Raw genomic sequence first — 20,160 nt, 5'->3', positions numbered from 1 at the left:
TGTTGCACTGCTTAAGTATTTGTTTTCGGGATCTGTACTTTATTAAGTACTTTATTTTTGGGATACTTGTACTGTTACTCAAGTACGTTTGTATAGAAAATAATGTATTTTTTACTCCACTGCATTTCCCAGAAGCATCTCGTTGCTCGTTCTTTCAGCACACTGACTCTTGCGCTGGCCAGGATTCTGATTGGGTAAAGCAGAGCCGCATGCGTGTCTGCTTGCTTTGATGATGACATAGTATGTTGGTGCCCAACCAGAGTCTGTTTAGATTTTTAAAATAACCAATCAACAAACACAACGTTTAGCTGCGGATGATGCTTTAGTAGTTTAGAAGAGTAACAGGAAGCTACAAGCAGTTTCAAAACAGGATTTCACATTTGATCCTAGAATTGTTTCATGAATTGTGTTTTATTCATGGATAAAGGTTGTGACTAAAATTTAAATTCCCGATTTGAGATTTAAATTAAGCATTTGAGCCTGAAGGAGTGGGCTTAATCGTGTGGCAATGTCCGTTTCATGCAGTTACATGCCCGAACTGAAGGTGAGAAGGCTCCTGAGGGCTCAAACGCTATTAGAATATGGATACGTTAAACAAAATTTAAATTACATTTTTCTAATAGTTTTATCCTGATTTCATGAATAACTAGTTTGTGTTGCTAAGCGTTTCCTCAGTATTCCATGAGTAATGTGGTTTTCTCAAAAAACATCCGTGGTCTGTTCAGGCTCTCTGGTTTAATACAAGCGGTGGACCCTGTAGGCTACTTCCAGTTGCGGTGTAAATAACAGTTTAATACAGTACCGGATTTAATTAAAATATTCTACTTGCATGCAGCTGTTCGTACCCTGTTTTGTGAAGTGTTTGTTATCGATAACTTTTTTTTTTTTTTTTTTTTTTTTAAATACGATTTGAATGCATAAAGTTATTGAATGTCAGTCTGCATCCATTTGTTTTACAACTTGTGAATAAAACCATAGAGTAGTTGCTATAGCCGCTGATTAACTGTAAGTTTGAGTTTAAAAAAAAAAAAATTGCTATTGTAAATTTAAATCGATACAGTAAGGACAGCTAGGAAGTAGACATTGACAGACTGTGTTCAGAGTGTGTGTACAATAAGAATAGAGATTTTCTTCCATCAAGCAGGAGAAGGTAAATGATATCAGAAGGGAATACATACTGTAGGTCTGCAGGACGTTTTTTTGTTTTTTTTTCAGGTGGCTACTTTTTACTTCTGATGCTTGAGTACTCTTAAGAACATAAGAACATAGGAAAGTTTACAAACGAGAGGAGGCCATTCAGCCCATCTTGCTTGTTTGGTTGTTAGTAGCTTATTGATCCTAGAATCTCATCAAGCAGCTTCTTGAAGGATCCCTGGGTGTCAGCTTCAAATCCAGGGTGTCAGCTTCAGATACTTTTGTACTTTTACCAGGTAGTTTACTAGAAGGATACTTTGACTTTTACTTAATTACTTCGCCCCCCCCCCCCCCCCCCCCCCCAAGTAACAGTATTTTTACTCAAGTAACACGTTTGAATATTTTTTCCACCCATGCTTTGCATTTTATTTATTTTATTTAATCTCCACAAAAGGAGACAGTCTCTTCTTTCCTGACTAGCTACAGTTGTCTTTTTTTTTGTACTCGTGCTGTATTCGTGACATTCGCTTCGCTCCCGGTGTGCATACTCTATTTTGTGAAAACCCAGATTTATTGTTTTAGATTTAATTGCTGAACAATAATGTTTTTCAGACTTCTGTTAGGTAAATGTTGAATCGCCAAGTTATAAAAAAAATAAATTAATTAAAAATAAATTAAGTTAAATGTATTTTTTCACAGACTTTTATTTGTTCGAAATGTCAGCTAAATGTTCACTTGCTAAGTGTAAAAAAAACAAAAAAAAAAACAGACTGATTTTAAATGTTGAATTTGTGATACGCTTATGTAGTTAGCTAAATCTGGACTTTTTGTGGTTAAGAAAAAAATACATGATTTACATGGGGTGGGTGGGGCGTGCAACAAAATGCATGCTAAAAAAGGGGGGTGGCATTTAAAAAGTTTGCACACCACTGATCTAGTGAAAAGATGCAAAAGATCATATTTCTTTTAGTATTGCTAGCAATACACAGCTGTGCACTAGATGGTGCTGTCTCACTAGATAGATGGCTCACTAGATGGCCCTGCCAAATGGTCTTATTCTATAAAGACACTTTGGCTTATCTAGTGTAAGCTCCACTGGTACTCAAGTTAGCAACTCACACACTGATACAGCATCTTATTTACTACTGTTCACACCTGGCACAAATCCTGGATAATGCCTTCATGACTATGCCCTGCGCCAGGAGGATTTGTGTGGCGGTTGTGATGCGCCTCAGTGCCAGCAGACGGTCCTGGGGATCTCGGAGAGAGGCAGCCTGCTCTCCCAGGCTCTGTCTGGCAGAAGAGCCCTTCTCCTCAGCACTGCGTGAGCCTGAAATAGTTAGGAAGAAACCAGAGTTCTCACTTTTTGTTTGTGGGAATTCCAGTTTCCAGAACAAATGATGAGGCTGGTAGTACATTTGGCGTATAAGGAAGTGTGGCAGTGTGACCCCGCCTTGTGCGTATTGTTGTTTATATGTTGCATGTAGTGTGTTAAATGTTGGTGTATAGTCATTGGTACACGGGATATAAATGGGTCTGTGTAACACAAGTGATTTCAAATGTAGATTTGTATTTAGGCACAAGGATTGCACATCACTTCACGTGCAGATAAAATGTGTATACTATGTGTCACGGGATTGAACTTAATTAATTCATGTGCAGTTGTACCGAGATTCCAATTGAATGATTGATTAGCAATCGAGTCTCGGTACAACTGCATAAAAGCAGCATGTTTTCGCCCACTCGAGGTTGGGTGTGTTCGAGAGTGGAGAACGGGTGAGAGAGAAAGGAGCGTGTACTATAAATAACAATTGCTACTACGTGCTGGAGAACCAGCACGGTACTTGTTTGTCCGTTTCGTCCCGTTTGTGTTTGTTTACTGTTTTGTTTGGCCCTTGTGCCCGTTTGTTTTGTGTGTGTTTTGTTCAACTCTTTTATTTGAGTTATTATTTAATAAAGAAACCAAACACGTTCGCGTCTAACAGCTGCTGTTTGTTTGTGTCTTCTTCCGGGTCTGACGTCACCACTGCAGCCATCCTGCCACAGTAAGTATTATTTAAAGATAGGAAACCAGCTACAATCGTATAAAAAGGGTTACTGCATCTTACCATTACCTTTAAGAATGATCACATTTCCACAACATAATCAAAAACAAAAAGTAGAGTAACACTTACCTTTGAGAAGCAGTGAGTGTTTGTTGCTGGTAGCGTTTGTAACTAGAGCTCCCAGGGGGTCCTGTTCTGTGAATGGGACTGGATCAGGAACCTGCTTCTTCTCACCCAGCCCTAGAGACCCCGAAAGGAAGCCAAAATCTTCCAGTCCTGTCAGTCTGTCACCATCCTCAAGGTCTAACAGCTCCCACTCTTCTGTAAAACACATCAGACACGCATAAAATCCCTTGAAACAAACTGGTCCTCACTGTGACACTGAACACTGTGCTAGTATAGTATATACACAGAAGAGGTTTTTTTTTTCTTCATTCTACTGTACAGTACTGTACATGGATATTATATTACAGTGTTTCGGTTTAAAGATAAAAAAAACAATGGTTATTTTCTTAAAAGGTCAGTTTACATATGTTGGCATATAGTAAACAAGAATGCAATACATTATCTGTCATTGCTGTTTAGTCCCCAATCAACTTTATAAACCACCCTATACTATTCCCCTAATGACAGGCTGCATGATACAGCCATCAGGTATAATGTCAGACAGATACCTTCCAAACTGTTATCCAATCTCCCAATTAAATCAGAGGCCAAGTTCTTCAATCTGAAAAAACAAACAAACTACAGTTTCACTCTACCGAAAGTAATAGAATGTTTAAAACAATAGCTATACAAAACACCAGAACTAGGTATATCGAAGTTTTAGCAATGATCTGTTAGGTTGTGTGTGTGTGTGTGTGTAACATGTATACATAAGTGAAGACAGATGGACAGGCATCTTCCCATATCCCCAGATTAGGATGCTCTCCATGACTTGTGATATAATAATGTGTCTGAATCAAATTTCATCACAATAGGATAGAAGTTGATTTTGGTTATGTATAATAACAAATAATGGCATTGATAAAGACATTTTGTATTTCTCGCTATATATATATATATATATATATATATATATTTATATTTATTTTACTACACTTATTTTCCTTACTATTTTGAACATCCAAAGTACAAAATATTAAATATATTAACCTGACAAATGTGCCTCAGCCTCTTTGCACCTGTGTATTGTCAATAAAATTAAAATTGCAATCTGGACTGTACATATATATCACCAGAATTATGATTTTAATCTCTCACCTGTTGGATTTGAAATGGTTTTCGTCAATTTTGGCAGCAAGATATTTCTCCCTGCAGGTACTGCACATCAGGTAGTACGGACTACCGGAGCCACACTCCCCTCCAAACCAGCCATTAACGTATGTACCGTTGCTACGGTAACCCCGGCGCTCCGCGCCCTGCCCACATCCTGGGTGGGTTTTTTTCATATGGCTGTTGAACTGCAAGGTCAGAGTCTCGCAGAGCTCACATTCCACCATCTCCCCAGGTTCAGTCTGGTTCTCTCCTCCCTGTCATATACAAGTGTAAAAATACAGTAAGGACAGGTCCCAAGCTAAACCAATAACCTATTAGTCTGGCACTCAAAGCACCTCTGCCGTGCAAGACTGTCTCTCAGATAACTTCACAAAGAAAGATAGCAACTTATTAGACAAGTAAGTACCTCTACCATCCACAAGGTGTCCCTCTCGGCATTCGTGAACTCTGGTGTGAAAAGCTCCTCGGAGGACTCCTCGTGCTGCGTATCGTCCATGAAGCCCAGCTCAGGCTCCTCCTCTGCAGGGAAGGGGTGAGTCTCAGCTCTCTCAGGCCAGTCCGCTGCCCCCTGCTCACGACCAAACAAGGGCGGCACCAGATTGGGGGAAGGAGAGTCTAAAAAGCAAACAAGAAGTTCTTAAAAAAGGTGTGAAACCGGTGTTCTGGAATCAACTCCTTATCTTTTATTAGAAATAGCGGTATTAGGTTACTACCTTCCACAGTCCCACTTTTCTTATGTTGAAATATGTTGAGATATTTCAATTACTTTTAAATGATACACTATGCTGCTGCTTCCTGTGCATGTGTAGAGATTGTATTACCAGAATGCGGACAAATTAGATTCTGGCAACTTCGATAAGGAGCTGGGCTTTTCAAAATAGCTTTTTCCCCAGGTCAGATCAAAAAAACTTTAAAACTCAATATCTGAGCAACAGCACTAATCAGAACTATTGCAAATACCATGAAAAGGTAAAGGGGGGAAAAGCTGTTCAAATGTCATTAGAAGTTACTTACTCTAACATTTCTACTGTTCAGTCGATGACTTTAGGTGAACATTACATTACATTTAAATCCATCTCAAGACTGCAGTTTGTTCAGAGCTCACTCACTAGTCGGACTGTACAAATAGAGATGAACGTACCCGCTCTCCTGAAGAAGGATCGCTGTCCCAGACTGGAGCGCTGCCTGCGTGCTGGGGGAGGCCTGTTTCGGGTCAGGTGGACATCAAGGAAGTTCTCTCTTTCAACGTGATCCAGACCCATGATTAAACTGCAGCATAAGAAAAAAAAAGAGCCCTCAAAGCCCTCTCCAACACATGTATTTACACTGCAGTTCTACAAAAGAAATACTTTCGTTACAGTTCAACAAGCAGTTCAATGTTGACAACCTAGGTCTGCATAGGTTATTTAAATAAAAAATGTAAAAAAATAAAATAAAATCAGATCAACACTATCAAGCAAAGTTTTTTTTTTTTTTTCTTATATTTAATATGAGATTTCCTATTTCTTCCACAATAAGCATATTATTTGTAAAGCTATGAAAATATAAGGTTTTAGTTTCTTGTCTAGGCTTGGTCAATACAGGTGTTACAATACAGGTCAGGTGTTGCTGTGTACAAAGTTGTGTTGGTGGCTGTGGCAGGCAGAGTCCTGCGCAGGTCCAATTTTTACGACCCGCTACTACAGGACCTGAGCCGAACACGCTGCAACACCACAATAGGCTATACAGCGTGCTAGCTTCCTCTAGTGGTCTGGTTATATTTTAACATTGTAACATATTACTTGTGATTTACCTCTCAAACTATTATCCACTACATGCTATAAACCCTGCGCTATCCTTTGTTTCACCTCGTCCACAGACATTTTTAATATCACCAAGCAGACGTGATAAAAGGATCTTGCGACATATCAAACAAGCGGCAATACAAACCGAGAACACTACTTAGTCAGCCGACTCCTTTCTAATCGACTGCTTTAGTGCAGGAAATACCATTACATTTACCTTCTAATACGTTATTTGGGAAAGGGTTATAGACGAGTACACTGAAAGGACAGAATACATTTTTGGTGATTCAAATTCAGACCCGAAATTTTTTTTGACCCACACCCGAACCACTAACCGCGAAAAAGTTCACATTCCAACCCGAACCCGACCCGATGCAGGACTCTAGTGGCAGGGGCAAGGCCCTGCACACAGGATTGAGTGTGGTTTTGTACTTCGTTTTTTCTGTGCGCTGTATGTTGTTTGTTTTCTTGCATTTACTACTGAAAATCGGAAAACAAGCCAGGTGTGAGCCTTGCTTTAAATCGGCTGTGTGTGCCGCCAGGGATTAGACAGCTGTGTATCCTTAACCAGCCTGTGGGCCGGTCTCAGCAGTGCGTCTCACCATAAAAAAGAACCTGCTGACACACTCCCGGGCTGAGAGACTAAACAAAGCCCTTCGCCACAAAGCAAGTAGAAAGGAACAAACATAAACCAAACATCTGACCACTGCATTTGGAACCTGGGTCACTGTTTTGACTATTTTCCTATTTTGTCAGGGATTAGTTTCTGGATTGTGAAATCCAAAAGTACAGGGGTGTGTCAATGGGATCTCACTTTATAGCAAAAGAAAGAGACATATTCATGGCACATTTTGTTGTTAGTTGTTTTTCCTTTTGTTGTACATTTGTATATTCGCCTGTGTCACGCAGTCTCTTCTCGTTTGCTGTGTAAATAAATCCTGAGCGCCATTTCAACATCAATCTCTCTCTCAAATCAATCAGAGCGAACTCCCACACCCCTATCACAGTGGCTTATTAAAGACCACTCTTCCCTCTGGGCAGCATGTTGTAAGGTGGCTTGTACTGTAGGATGTAATATACTTTGGATGAGATGTTAACTGATGACCCTTTAACTCTGCAGACTTTAAAAGATCAAGTGGCAAAAAAAACAAAACAAAATGTGTGTCTTGTCTAAATCCCAACAGAGGTCAATAAATTTAAAACACAAAAAACCAAAATGAAGTAAATTTGGTACCTTTCATCCCCCTCGGGGTGGGAGTTAGGAGTGGGTGACTCTGGCCGCTGGACGGTCTCTGGTCCCTCAGGGGAGACTATTCCAGTTTCACTGGGGTTCTCTGTGGATGGATAATCTATCAGCTGCTGCTCTGTGAGGGGGTGCTCCAGCATCCAGCTAGCCAGCATCTCAATAGTGCGGGCGTCTGCTTCTCCAGTGACTCCTGGGAGGGAAAAGCATGGAAATCAGATCAGAGGAGTTAAAATAATGCTTTATTTTAACCTATAAATTGCATCACATACTGAAATGACTCATTACACTTTGCAAGAACAATGGAACTTTACACTGGGAGGAATGCACTTTTAAGGAATTTACTGTAACCATTTGACTTGGTTCAAAGACATGTCACACACAAGCCCACAAAAACTCTTATGACAGTCATGCATGTTGAAAACAGTCCTTTCAGTAAAGTCCAATGAAGCTCCATTCCACACGATTCAATTTGAAAATCTTTTAGGTATGCTTTTTTATACGTTGTAAGAGTCCTATATACCTGCATCTTCCATTGCTTTGTAAATATGTCTCATAGAGAAGCCCATTTCTAGTAACCGTACAGGAACAAACATTTGGGGTCGTTCTGAAAATGTCAAAAACAACAACATACAATGTCATAAATGAATACAGGTGCTGCCCTCTGATTACAGAATTAGATTAACCAATTACAACAACACTGAAATGCAGATGTATTGGGGAGGGGGAAGATGGCTGACAGCTGCATGCTTTTCTTTTCTGGCCACGTATAGTATGGCCAGAAATGAAATGCAATAATTTATATATATTATATATATATATATATATATATATATATATATATATATGATTAAAACAAATACATGTTAATTGAACCAGAATTAATCAATATCGAGTACAATACAGGTATTGTCTGATTGAGTGATTATTGTTTCAGCTATATAAAACAGACCAACTATTTATTAGGTTGAAGAGATACAGATCATATAAATAGGCATCCACATTCATGTACAAGAAGGCTTTGATATTGTCTTTGTGTAGTAATGTAAATATTTTGCTTTGCCAGTCATCCTTGGCCGTAAGGGGCACTGCTTGATGCATTTATACTAGGACACAGGTGCATGGGAAAATCTTACAATATATAGTATTTTACTTGGAACCGATGTGCCATGAACCAATAGACTGTATACTCTAAAAAAATAAAAACTGCATAACCGAGTACCAACTGTATATTAAATGTATGTTAGTTTAGCACAGGTGTTTCCCCCCCCAAAACATGCAGTCACAGGCATTTCCATAACCCATTTATGCCTATAAAAGCCATAACACAACTCAAGCACACCGTTTCCTGGTAACACCACCTGCGAAGCTTAGAGGCACAAGGACGTTTATTTTCCCAAATCCCGTTGCCTTACCAGGTGGATTATTAGCCCGGGTGTGTGGTCCTACGAAGCAAGGCTGCTGTTCTGAAAAGCCCTCGCAGGAAGCAGAATTTGCCATGTTGAAGCTGGGATACAACATGGGGTTATTGAGCAGTCCAGCCAGGGTAGGGAACCTCGTTAACACCATCCGCCTAAAAAGCCAAGACACAAAGGATGCACTAAACCAAAGAGCCAAGCTACATTTCATACCCCAAGCTACATTTTATACCTTATTATTTTATTTTTTGCAAAGAAAGCAAAAATAAGGACAATATTGTAAAATTAGTTGATAAACACATTTCAATAGGAAACATTAGGTAACAGGAGGTGGGTGGGTGGGGGCGAAGACACAAAGCTTAAATTTGAAGACCCATTGTCTCTTGGAAATATGAATATGCAGCTGCTCTTCTTTGGGATGCAGGGGACTCAGAGGTTAGATGTTCTGCAGAGCAGAAGGCAGTGGTTAGTGCACAGGCTCAGCCACTTACCTGATGCTGGTTTTTCAGTGCTTCCAACTGGGGATGGACATCTGGAGTAAAAACACAGTTCTAAGGCAGTCGGTCATGACGACTCCATGTGTATAAGGAACAAACTACTGTGCATGCCTTACCCACATTCTTCTGTACAATAACTTATAAGACTGAACAATTATACTCCCTGACTCCCTGAGATCCAAAAACAGCATACTGCTGTACACTGTATATGCAATACAGTACTTAGTCATTGAGATGATAGTAAAAACAATCTGCATACATCAGACAACCAGACAAATAAAATAATTTGACTTTGAGCCCCACTTAGTGAGCACTGATAGTCAATATAGTCAATATGTTTTTAAACGGAATGTTAATGACTACACAAAATTGTAATATACATGGCATTACTTCTAAGAAAACCAAAGCATTTCAGATACAACTCTTCAACAGGAGTGCATGTTACTACTTACTGCAGAAGATTGATTGGGAGGAAGGGGTTGAAGTTCTCCAGTCCATCTGCCTGCAGCGCAGTGAGTAGGGAGGCTGCCAAGTCATTGTTGGAGGAGGATGCAGACGCTTCATTGGACATGCAGAAAGTAGCATTCCCGTCTGAGCCATTGCTGTACAGAGATAGTGTGCTTGACGATTGAGACATTGTCTGTGATGAAGGACAAGGGACAGTCCCAGATTCTGCAAAAACAGAAAAAGTCTTAGTCTACCTTGGTTTATGTTTTTATTGCCTGATAGAGGTACAAATGCAAATAATTCATAATTTCTGTGAAAGGTTTAGACTAATTATTACTATTATCTTTATTTTTATATCACGCCTTTCATAGTGGACCACCATCACAAAGCGCTTTACAGAGGTAGGCTGTGAACTGTGCATTATATGCAGAGTCACTTACAATAGGATGGGAGGACAGACATCCACAATAAACTGGATATACTGGAAAAAGTCTGTACCTTTTTGATGGTCTGTTGTCCCAGAATCCTCCTGCAACATATTCAGAGCTCCCTTGAAGATCATAATCTGGGCACGCTCCAAATCAGACAGGGAGACAACTTGCTTAATGGGACAGGTCCTCACTGCCCACTTCACCATGCTCCGCACCAGGAACTGCAGGACCGACCGCAGCTCCCTGTTTTCCACACTAATCAGAGCCTTGGTTGTTTCTGTCTGATTCTGACTACTGGCCTCCAATTTTGGTATCAAAAGCATATCTGCAAATTTGCCACAGCTCAGAATAACAGCAAGAGACTTCAGTGCCCCAAGTAACAAGTAGGACACCTGCACAGCACGCAGCTCAGAGGAAAAGAGGTCAGTCCGACTGTTTGCCTGGGAGTTTAGGTTGCCCTCATGCTCATTTACATTCTCTTTGCTTGCTGTCAGACAATCTTTTTTGGTCACTTTATCCTCAGCCGGTATAGTTGTGGTTTCCATGCTATCCAATACAGTGACTGCTTCTGGACACCCATCCTCACCCATCATGACTCTAGCTATGTCTTCATCCAATCTCTTCTCCAGTTCACTTCTTTGGCTGCTTTCCGATTTACTCTTTTTTGGTGCCCTCCTGCTGATGTGGTTCTCCTCTTCCTCTAGCACGCCAGTTAGGCAGATCAGGTCTAACAAGACAGAAGGTTTCAGGCCCTTGAATCGGGCAACGTCCAACTGGGGCACTTCACAGGGTTCCAGGGAGGACAGCGGGGTGTCGCTGGGTGACCAAGAATTCAGGAAGCTTGGTTAGTGGAAGGAGAACCGCAACATGCAACAAGGAGAGGGAGGGCAAAAGACATGCGGAGAGAAAAAGGAAGAAACAAAGAAAAAAAGAACCTAAATGATAAGGCCAGGAAACTGAGGAAAGCACACAATGAAAAGATCAGATGGAGGAAAAACAATGTAGTTACAGAAACGGCAAGCAAAACAGAAAGTCTTATAGGAAAAAACATTTATTGTACTGTCCTGCATCCCATAACAGTCACTCCTTTGTAGGTTAAAACCTACGAGACCACCACATATACTAATTGATATGTTTTGGTTTATTTTTTACAATTTTTTTTTTTTTTTTAAATAACAGTATTTTTTAGAATCCATGAAATTCGGGTTTACTTTATTACACTGTACTCTATATAAATCACAAAGCAGTTGTACACCATATAATATTTGCCATACTGTAGTAGTTGACTGTGTGTTTGATACCTACAGTACAAGAGCATCAAAGTCTGTCCATTTATTTTTTCCCCCCAGGAATTGCAAAATACGACACAAAATGCACAGCCTATTCTTAGTTAAGGGAAATTTGGTTAAGTTCGGGTTAAGATTGGGGAGCACCCAGTACACTATGTAATTTAATGGCATTGCCTCTCATTGTTTATTGGCAAGTAGCTGAAAACACATAACTACTTTAATCTAGGCTGCGGTCTAGAGTGACTTTGGGGAATGTTGAACAACTATCTTTTACAAACAAACAGTCAGGAAGCTCAAGGCTTGCCCTACTAACTCATTTCTACATTTTTTTTTTTTTTTTTAATTATGATTACCTGACAGTCATGTCGACCTCTTCCCACTGCAGCTTGGCTGATGAACTTCCTTCTTTCACTACCCCTAACAGCGTGGCTCTCCGGTTGCTGGGTTTATGCTGACATTGCCCTGCAGCTCTAAGCCCACTGTCCACTCCCCCAATCACAGCCAGCACTGGCCAGATCTCAGAACAGAGTGCCATCAGCTGAGGATCTGCGAGCTTCGAGAGGCACGGGACTGCCTCCCCACACTCCGCATCTGGAATCTTCTCCTTCACATGCGGGGCTGCTCTCTTAAACAAGTTACAGCCAACTGCTGCAGGAAAAGTAACATGTGTGTCAGGAACAATCATAAAAATATAAAGGGGTAGCAATTTGCCTTTACTGTAAACCAGCTTTGATAAGAAAGCAATTTTAGCAGTGCGCTTACTTTGTGATCTGCTCACTTTACCAGTTCTTCCTTCTTTCATTAGTGGACTGATCCGCTCCAGCCTGGCCTGCATGTATTTGTTGATGGATGTAGTCCAGCTGTCGTGGCGATGGAGTCTGCGAATAATCTGGATGCCTGCTTCCACAAGCACTGTGGCTCGAGGGCTACACAGCGGGTCCCCTGGCAAGAGGTCACGGGGCATCCCCCGCATCTGAAGGTCACACAGAGCTACCTGCAACAGGAAACCATACAGGTTCAGCATCCTCCAGTGTATTCAAACTATTTCTCTCTTATTGAGCAAACTCTGTCAGGAATGTAGAAAACAGCCTTTCCAAGGAACTTGAGATAATGGTGATCCGGCAACTAGGTTTAAAATAGTTTTTGATGGTGCAAGGTTTCATGCATTAGATGATGTGACAACAATCTCTAAACATGTTGGTTTCCATGGGAATAGTTACATGTACAGGCATTAAGGCAGGCAAGAGAACAACTAAAATGGCTAGTCTACTATATAATAATGTATATAGTTACACAATATACATTTACGACTATTTAATAAAATGGTTTTATATACTATTTAATTAGCTATCCTACTGAAGTCTTTTTGAAAGTTACTTAATGCTAAAAGGAGTTAAAAAGCCAAACATAAGTTGAAAACATTACCAGAAAAAAACCAAAACATCCAATAAAAGGTAGAGAGTTTATGAATGAAAACAGAATTACATGTTCAGCAGTAACTTAGCTTGTGTCTTGTATTCAGGGTATATTTCCAGTTCAGGATCCTATAGATGATAGCCGTAAGATCTACTTGGTAGTATTATTCATCTTAAACTCACTATGAATTAATACCAGCTCACTTACTTTTTCTCCAGGGTTACTGCTATAAAACATGACACAGGGATACAACTCTGTGGCATCAACATCTTCAAAAGCTAACATCGCCATCTGTAAAGAATGAATATATATATACATACAGATTACAGATCTTTTTTAAAATCAAGCACTTTTTGATCATGTCTAGCAAATAGACTACAATTCAAAGCCATTAGCTTAAACAGAATATAATGTTTTTGCAATCACATACAACAATAACCTGAATTTGATTGTAATGCTAGAATAACTGGCATGTTTGCTTTTCATGTGCTAGCAAGTCTGGTCTGCCACAAACTTCATGCTGCTGTACTTGTACCTTGTTGTTCTTGGCAAAGGAGATGGTTCTGGCCTCCATGTCCAGTATGCAGGTGATGGTATCTCCTTGCGTGAAGGTGGGCAGTACTCTACCCAGCTCTCCACCATGGTACAGGCTGCCACTATAGGCACGGTAAAGCCACATGTCCATCGTGGTGCGGTGGTTGAAGTCTCGGATGGGCCAGCGGGACACCCCCACACACGTGCCCTCATTCCCTCTGTTCTCCTTGGTGATGTAAAACTGAAAGACAAAGCTAACATATTACAACTGTAGTGGAAAACAGAGGATGGCCTATCAGTTACACTGAAGCATTATGGTTCAGCGATAGAAAAGGAAACAGGGATGGGAACAAATAGTTAAAGCAATCAGTGAAATTACAGGTAATCAGGTAGGCATATAACTGAGGCTTCATGTGTCAAGATATCAAACTGCAGTATAATGGTACTTATCACAGTGTACTTGCACTCCTGGATTCAGTTCTTAGAGGCAACCTATTAAACGCATACGGCAGCTTTCTTAAAAGACAATGATTGTTGTAGGATCATTGATCAGAACAAACAACAACGTAGGTAGAAAATATGCAGAGCCAGCAGTGGGTAGAGAAATCTACTCCGGTCCATTAGGTTGCTGGTTGGAATGGTCTAGTCAGTGGATTTTGATAAACATTTATTTTTAATGATCTTTTACAGATATCTTATCTGACCTATTAACAGATTTCTCATTGTATTTTTTAGTTTTTATTTGGCAATGAATGAATGCTTTCTGTCATGGTAAACAAAACACTACATGACAAAATGAAGAATATCTAATAATAATAATAATAATAATAATAATAATAATAATCTAATCTAATCTCACCTTCCAAATAAAGCAGCCTGATGTTATAGCTGTTGTAGCCAACCCATACCCTTTCCCTCCAGATCCATGGGACAGCACATTCCCACTCTCCATTGAGCAGCAAATCAGTTTATCTGGATCAAAGGAAAAATCTCCAATAGGAACACACTCTTCTTCATTGTCAGAACCCTGAAAAATGCAGTTTAAAAAAAGAAAATGTATATGTTTACTATATATTTTATGCCTGTAGGTTTAAGTTGTAATGTTTATTTTCTATAGCATTTAAGGTCCTTAATGCGCAATATATAGCACATGTGTGATAAACAGCTTTTTTTAAGAAGGGTTCTCAATTATATGGATTGCAGTCCAGCTCTTTATCTCCACTTATTTTCTTAAGTACCATAATTAGTTATGCTACAAATATACAAAGTTGATCAATATACTTATCAATTATTATTATTAATTACATGTATAATTTTCATTTAAAATCTACACAAAACAAAGCCACGCAGAGTAGTGTGTGTGGTGTCCTTCACCCAATGTTCTAGAACACTAAGATTACCTGCTTGGAGTTTTCAGCTTGTTTCTCTTGTTCTTTGCTGATTGCTAGAGGTTCTTCCCACATACAGGCAGACACCAGCCCAAATAGTTTATCTACAATCTGAAGAAAGATAGATTATAGGGTTAATGCAACAGTTATCACACTAGCTTAGAGCTACAGTAACCAAAAGTAGGAGCTGTTTTATTTAAAAAAAAAAAAAACTAAATTATGTTACTGAATAACTGTGTTTTCACTGACCACCAACAAGATACAGGACTACATTATTTAGATCACTTTAACCCTCCACTAAATGTTTTTTTCCCAAATAATGAACATAATTTAGAGATTTTATTTAACATCACGTAATCAAAGAAACCACAAAATGATATTGCAAAAGTCTACCGGAAGCCATAATTGTAGTACAGTATTTCATGTCCCATTTTTCAGTTTTTGTCAGCTTGTCTTTAAGTATATGGAAAACTACGAAGTGGTATGTAATTCAATGTTAACGTAACATTATTCAGCAGGTTTCATTCGACTTTATGAAGCACAATTAGTTAATTCTATAGGGTGATGCAACATTTTTGGCCATAGCTATAATTTGTAAACATAAATATCCACAGAAAAAAATACGTTTTAATTTCTAACAGTATATCCCTTCATACATTTTAACGAAGCAATGTTCAAAAATCAAAAACAAAAAAACAGCTTCTTACCTGATTAATTTGCAATGGCTCTGAATAGCCAGGCAGCAGGGCTTCCAAAATGTGAAAGGCAAGCAATTTGGTTCGTAAGTTCTTAATGAGTGGGACACCTACCAAAATAAAAGACAGAACAGCATCATTCTTGGATATAGAATTGTTTGCTATACTAAACCACAGTATAATCCGTTATGGCGCACAACTGCTACCAGCTGGAGAAATCACTAGATATGTGCTTTTGGATTTCTTAACTTGCGGTTACTAAATAAAAACACAAACAAGTATTCTCGTTTGAAAGTAACTTTAATGACACATTACCTGAAGTGTGTTTCTGAGAAACAATTCCCATCAGAGGATCGATCCATTTGACAAATGCAGAGATGCTTTTGTTGCTTCTCAGCGAGACTAGACGACGAAGGAAGACCAGAAAGTCAGCCAGATGAGACTCCACTATTCCACTGCTCTTGACACGGGCTTCTAAACAAAAAAGTAAAGTACATGAATCATAAAGACGCAGCTAATTGGGAACTGACTGTGCAGTAAAATATTTCAAACCCAACACTTCTGTGTGAATGTCCTTTTTGTAACTGGTCTCACTTTCTTGTTCTGGATTTTCTCCGCATGTAGTTTTTTCTGCATGATTCCCTGTATTCAGGTCAGGCATTTCTTGCTCATAGATCATGTGTAATATGTTCTGTAGCTGTAGGCACATCACATCCATCAGTGCCTGTAAAACATCTAAAGGAAGGGCATCTGCACAGGAGCTGTCAATAATAAAACACAGGAAACATGCTTCCAGTTAAACAGGACATGTCTCACTTCTATTGAGCTCCCAACTAAAACAGCAAGTTATCACAAAAAACAAACACAGTGCAACACGTAATGTAAAAACATGAGCCCCTAACCCTGCCACATCCTAATGAGTTTATACACATTCACATAACAAGGTTCCCCGCCCCCCCCCAAATACATACCTGGCTGCAATAGCAAGTATCTGAAGCAGCCTGGCACTGGCAAGTTTAACTGCACCACTGAGCTGCATGTGCCCAGATGCTGTAGCAGTGAGCCAACGTTGGCTCAGTAGCACACAAGTGTTGTCAGTCAGCTTTGAGAGAATTTCTAGCAGGCCACTCTTAACAACCACAATTAGGTCCAGAGCTTGGTAATGGATATTTAGTGCAAAGAGGGTGGCGAGCAGAAGATGCTGATAGGACCCTGTATAAGTGAAAACAAAAGCAAACAAACCAGATTTTAATTTAAGAAAGGGCTGACATTTTGCTGAATCACTTTGGATAAAATGTTAAAACTCTATTTCTGCAAGCAAACCTGAAAGTTCCCTCTCAGCCACAACTCTATCTCTAAGTGCTTCCACCACCTGCTGGTAGTGTGTGTGTGCTGCAGCTTGAAGGTCCCTCTGAGTGCCTGCTTGGGCAGATTGCGTTCCCGACTAAAAAATAAATAAAATAAAAAAGTTTTGAACATAACTTTTGGAACATCTGACATCCTCAAGGCAATTAAATAAAATCAGAATGAATTAAACTACATTACATTTTAAGAAATATTATTGATTGAACAGTGAAATGTGTCTTTATGTAGATTAAGCTTAAACTGATGAAATATACATTTGTTTAAAAAGTATTTTATGGTCGACTGCAAACATGTTTTTTTCCCAACATGATTTTAAAACGTACAGTGTAATGCTGAATTTTCCCATTGCTCCCAGACAGGCTGGTTGACACTGGAGTTCCCAGGTCGAAGCAGCCTGACAGGAATTGAAGCTGTGCCGTCAGAAGAAGTCCAGGAAATCTAGGAGGTGGTGAGGAGCAGCTGCTCTTATCATCCATTTCTGAGAGGAAAGATGAGATCTGGCAAAGTGCTTCCAGGCGAAGCTGTGAGAAACAGGGAAACTTGTTAAGATGATCATAGTTTTGTTTTTAATTGTATTCGACTAAATGGACAAATTAAACATGCAAACACTAGTCTTAAGTTAAATACACATTTCCAAACACTGGTAGTGCCTTGCGATAACCTAGACTTAAAACATTCACATTTTTTTATATTAGCAGTGGGTGTGTGTGTTCATCCTGCTTGTTTTCTTTGCAAAAATCAAAAACTCACAGCCCTTCAAAGAACACTTGATTGACCTTGGTTTGGAGTTAAGGTCCATGGCATAGGTTGTCAAAGAAACAATCAAAATGACCTTGTGTAACTAATACCATCAAATAGCTCATTACCTCTGCTCGCTGCTGTTGCTGTGCCATAGCAAGGGCAATAGCTCTGGGGTCCACCTGGCTGCCTGCCTCCTGTTCTACCAGGGTGGATGTTCTCATCATGCTCCCACACAAAAACTGAAATATTTGAGTAAGCACTGGAGAGCTGGACCCGGCACACAGGTTAGGGGTAGGGCTAATGCACTGCCGCAGTCTCTCCCAGGCATCCTTCATAATCCCCAGCGAACAGAGGGGTAAGCCTGCAGGAACAAACAAGGGAACATTTCTGTGGTAATATTTAGAACAATATGGTCTGGAAAGAATTCTTGGATACATTGGACAGTACACTGTAGGTTGACATCTGGCAGAAAGAGAGAGCAAATCCTAATACAATTCTAAACCAATCTAAATCCTTCTGGGAAATTAGACTGGCATGCAGCTCATGAATACTGAACAGCAGTGGAATACAAGGGTTCTGAACATTGATTGTAACTAGAAAATGTACACTTTTAAATCAAAATAACTTACCCATTTTCTTTTTTGAGGATCTAGACTGGGCTCTTGGTTGATCTGAAAACTATAGAAGACCCATATTACTTTTTTAATACAATAATGAAAAAAAAAACAGAATAGCAATACAATAGGTGGTAAAGTTATTTTTAAGGGCACAACATATTCTCGACTGGTCAGTTTAAATCAACCTTCATTTTTGTCCCCCCATAAGTATAAATCCCATGTGAAGAGTTTTGCTCCAGACAAGTTTTACAAGGCAGGAGTTTATGATGGATTCATGCTAGAAGACAGAATCACTATTGGTCAGGGCATCATTTCCAGTACCTATGGTACTCAGAGAAGGCCTGTTCAATTTTAAATTGTTTCTAGGAACATTTATCTTGCTATGTAGTTATTACCTCTTTCTCTGCTAATGTTCCTGTTTCAAGGTACTGGCTGAATCCTGTCTTTGTGTAATGCAACTGCTGGCCTTCAGGTGTAGAACTTGATTTTCTACTTTAAATAAAAATAAATAAAAAACAGTGAGTAAATGCATTTGAATCCAGCTCCTGATAACCGAGAAGTCCTGCTTTTTTGAAAGATTAAGGTGAACCTGTGCAATTTCATAACTTAAATGTTATTAATCAAACAAAGTTATGTTTAGAAGATTTCACAACACAACAATGGCAAACATACTACTGGTAGATTACATGATACTTTAGTACACACTGATAAAGTTCAATGTCTTCTGTTTCACCTTTTCCCTGGAAGCTCTGTGTCCGTGTCCATGTCCAGCAGTTCTCCTTTGTCCTGCCAGGCTGCCCTCACTCCAAGGATGAGAAAGGCACAGCGGGAGATGGTGGAGTGGCAGACGGTGAGGAAGGACAGCCCCTCCTTACAGCCTGGTTTCCTCTCCCAGTCCCGGCGCACTGGGGCCCCAGCTACCTCTCGCTCAGGGGAGCCGGGGATCTCTGTGCTGCTGGGCCGCGTGCTGGTCCCGGAGGATTCGTACACGGTCTCATTCTCATGGAGTTGCATAGCCTCCCGCGTGGCCAGGAAACATTGCAGCACCTCTGAAAAGGAAACAACACCCCAAACTGTGAAAATGCCTAAAACAAAATATTTTTTAATTAATAAAACATCATTTTATTAAACAGATTCATCCACTGAAGCGAGATGGTTTGAAAAAGACTACTAGGCTAAGGTGTAATTCATATACCCTGTAGAACTGTGCTTTTCTATAGAAATTACTCATGTACAGACTTAGAGTTGCACATATTTACTGGTCATTTCTAAAACCATCTCAATTTTAGAAGTAGTTATTTGTTTTCCTAGAAAAAAAGTCAGTAAGTGAATAATCAACAACAGGGAAAGATGGAGAACACACATAGCAGGATATTTAACAGGTAAAAAAATGACAGGATCAGACTGAGCTTTTATGCAAGTTTTTCATCAAATTTCCATTAGCGCAACTATCTGCAGTGCAACTCTGCTGTAATCCACACTGTGACCCCTGAACCCCAGAAGACTCCATAACCCAAGGAGAGAAGAGAAGAGGAGATGCAATTTTCTTTTACCCGGCAGGTACATACTGCTGATGCTGGGGGTGTCCTCCTCGGGCCCTGCCTCCTGGTTGTGCTCTGCAGTCTCTCCCAGGCCACTCTGCTGCTCCCCTGGGCCTTCCGCTACCCTCTCTCCCTTCTCCCCAGCGCTCACCTCCTGCTCCACCTCGGGGGCCTCTGAAAACTGGACACAGTTTAAGTGATACTTCTACAAGGTCAAATAAACTTTGTGCATCAATTAGATAGAGAAGTATCCTCTGTTTGTCCATGTATAGCACATCAAAGGAGATGTTTCCCACT

General features: G+C 39.9%; 1 protein-coding gene across 9 annotated transcripts in view; it reads right to left on the bottom strand.

Moving 5' to 3' along the window:
* LOC117409423 (probable E3 ubiquitin-protein ligase HERC1) overlaps positions 1-20,160 on the bottom strand; it is a 66,638-nt gene that overhangs the window by 23,339 nt on the left and 23,139 nt on the right. For 4 of the 9 annotated variants that reach the window (XM_034904240.2, XM_034904243.2, XM_034904253.2 and 1 more), the window contains exons 22-49: positions 19,876-20,044; positions 19,056-19,371; positions 18,718-18,814; positions 18,335-18,383; positions 17,831-18,066; positions 17,288-17,485; positions 16,923-17,043; positions 16,571-16,811; positions 16,194-16,360; positions 15,915-16,073; positions 15,612-15,709; positions 14,917-15,015; positions 14,376-14,543; positions 13,518-13,757; positions 13,190-13,273; positions 12,329-12,560; positions 11,920-12,214; positions 10,345-11,117; positions 9,852-10,071; positions 8,900-9,057; positions 8,008-8,091; positions 7,476-7,677; positions 5,599-5,726; positions 4,864-5,072; positions 4,443-4,711; positions 3,854-3,906; positions 3,309-3,500; positions 2,290-2,464 (exon numbers count right to left, since the gene is read on the bottom strand). In XM_034904240.2, coding sequence (XP_034760131.2) covers positions 2,290-2,464; positions 3,309-3,500; positions 3,854-3,906; positions 4,443-4,711; positions 4,864-5,072; positions 5,599-5,726; positions 7,476-7,677; positions 8,008-8,091; positions 8,900-9,057; positions 9,852-10,071; positions 10,345-11,117; positions 11,920-12,214; positions 12,329-12,560; positions 13,190-13,273; positions 13,518-13,757; positions 14,376-14,543; positions 14,917-15,015; positions 15,612-15,709; positions 15,915-16,073; positions 16,194-16,360; positions 16,571-16,811; positions 16,923-17,043; positions 17,288-17,485; positions 17,831-18,066; positions 18,335-18,383; positions 18,718-18,814; positions 19,056-19,371; positions 19,876-20,044 — 5,432 coding nt within the window. The remainder of the gene's footprint in view (positions 1-2,289; positions 2,465-3,308; positions 3,501-3,853; positions 3,907-4,442; positions 4,712-4,863; positions 5,073-5,598; positions 5,727-7,475; positions 7,678-8,007; positions 8,092-8,899; positions 9,058-9,851; positions 10,072-10,344; positions 11,118-11,919; positions 12,215-12,328; positions 12,561-13,189; positions 13,274-13,517; positions 13,758-14,375; positions 14,544-14,916; positions 15,016-15,611; positions 15,710-15,914; positions 16,074-16,193; positions 16,361-16,570; positions 16,812-16,922; positions 17,044-17,287; positions 17,486-17,830; positions 18,067-18,334; positions 18,384-18,717; positions 18,815-19,055; positions 19,372-19,875; positions 20,045-20,160) is intronic. The other 5 variants (XM_034904257.2, XM_058991316.1, XM_034904260.2 and 2 more) reach the window with 4 other exon arrangements.

The sequence above is a fragment of the Acipenser ruthenus genome, chromosome 2, assembly GCF_902713425.1.
Source record: "Acipenser ruthenus chromosome 2, fAciRut3.2 maternal haplotype, whole genome shotgun sequence".
NCBI classification, from domain to species: Eukaryota; Metazoa; Chordata; class Actinopteri; order Acipenseriformes; family Acipenseridae; genus Acipenser; species Acipenser ruthenus.
The sequence above is the reverse complement of the archived record's forward strand: the minus strand, read 5'-3'. Positions and strand labels throughout refer to the sequence as shown.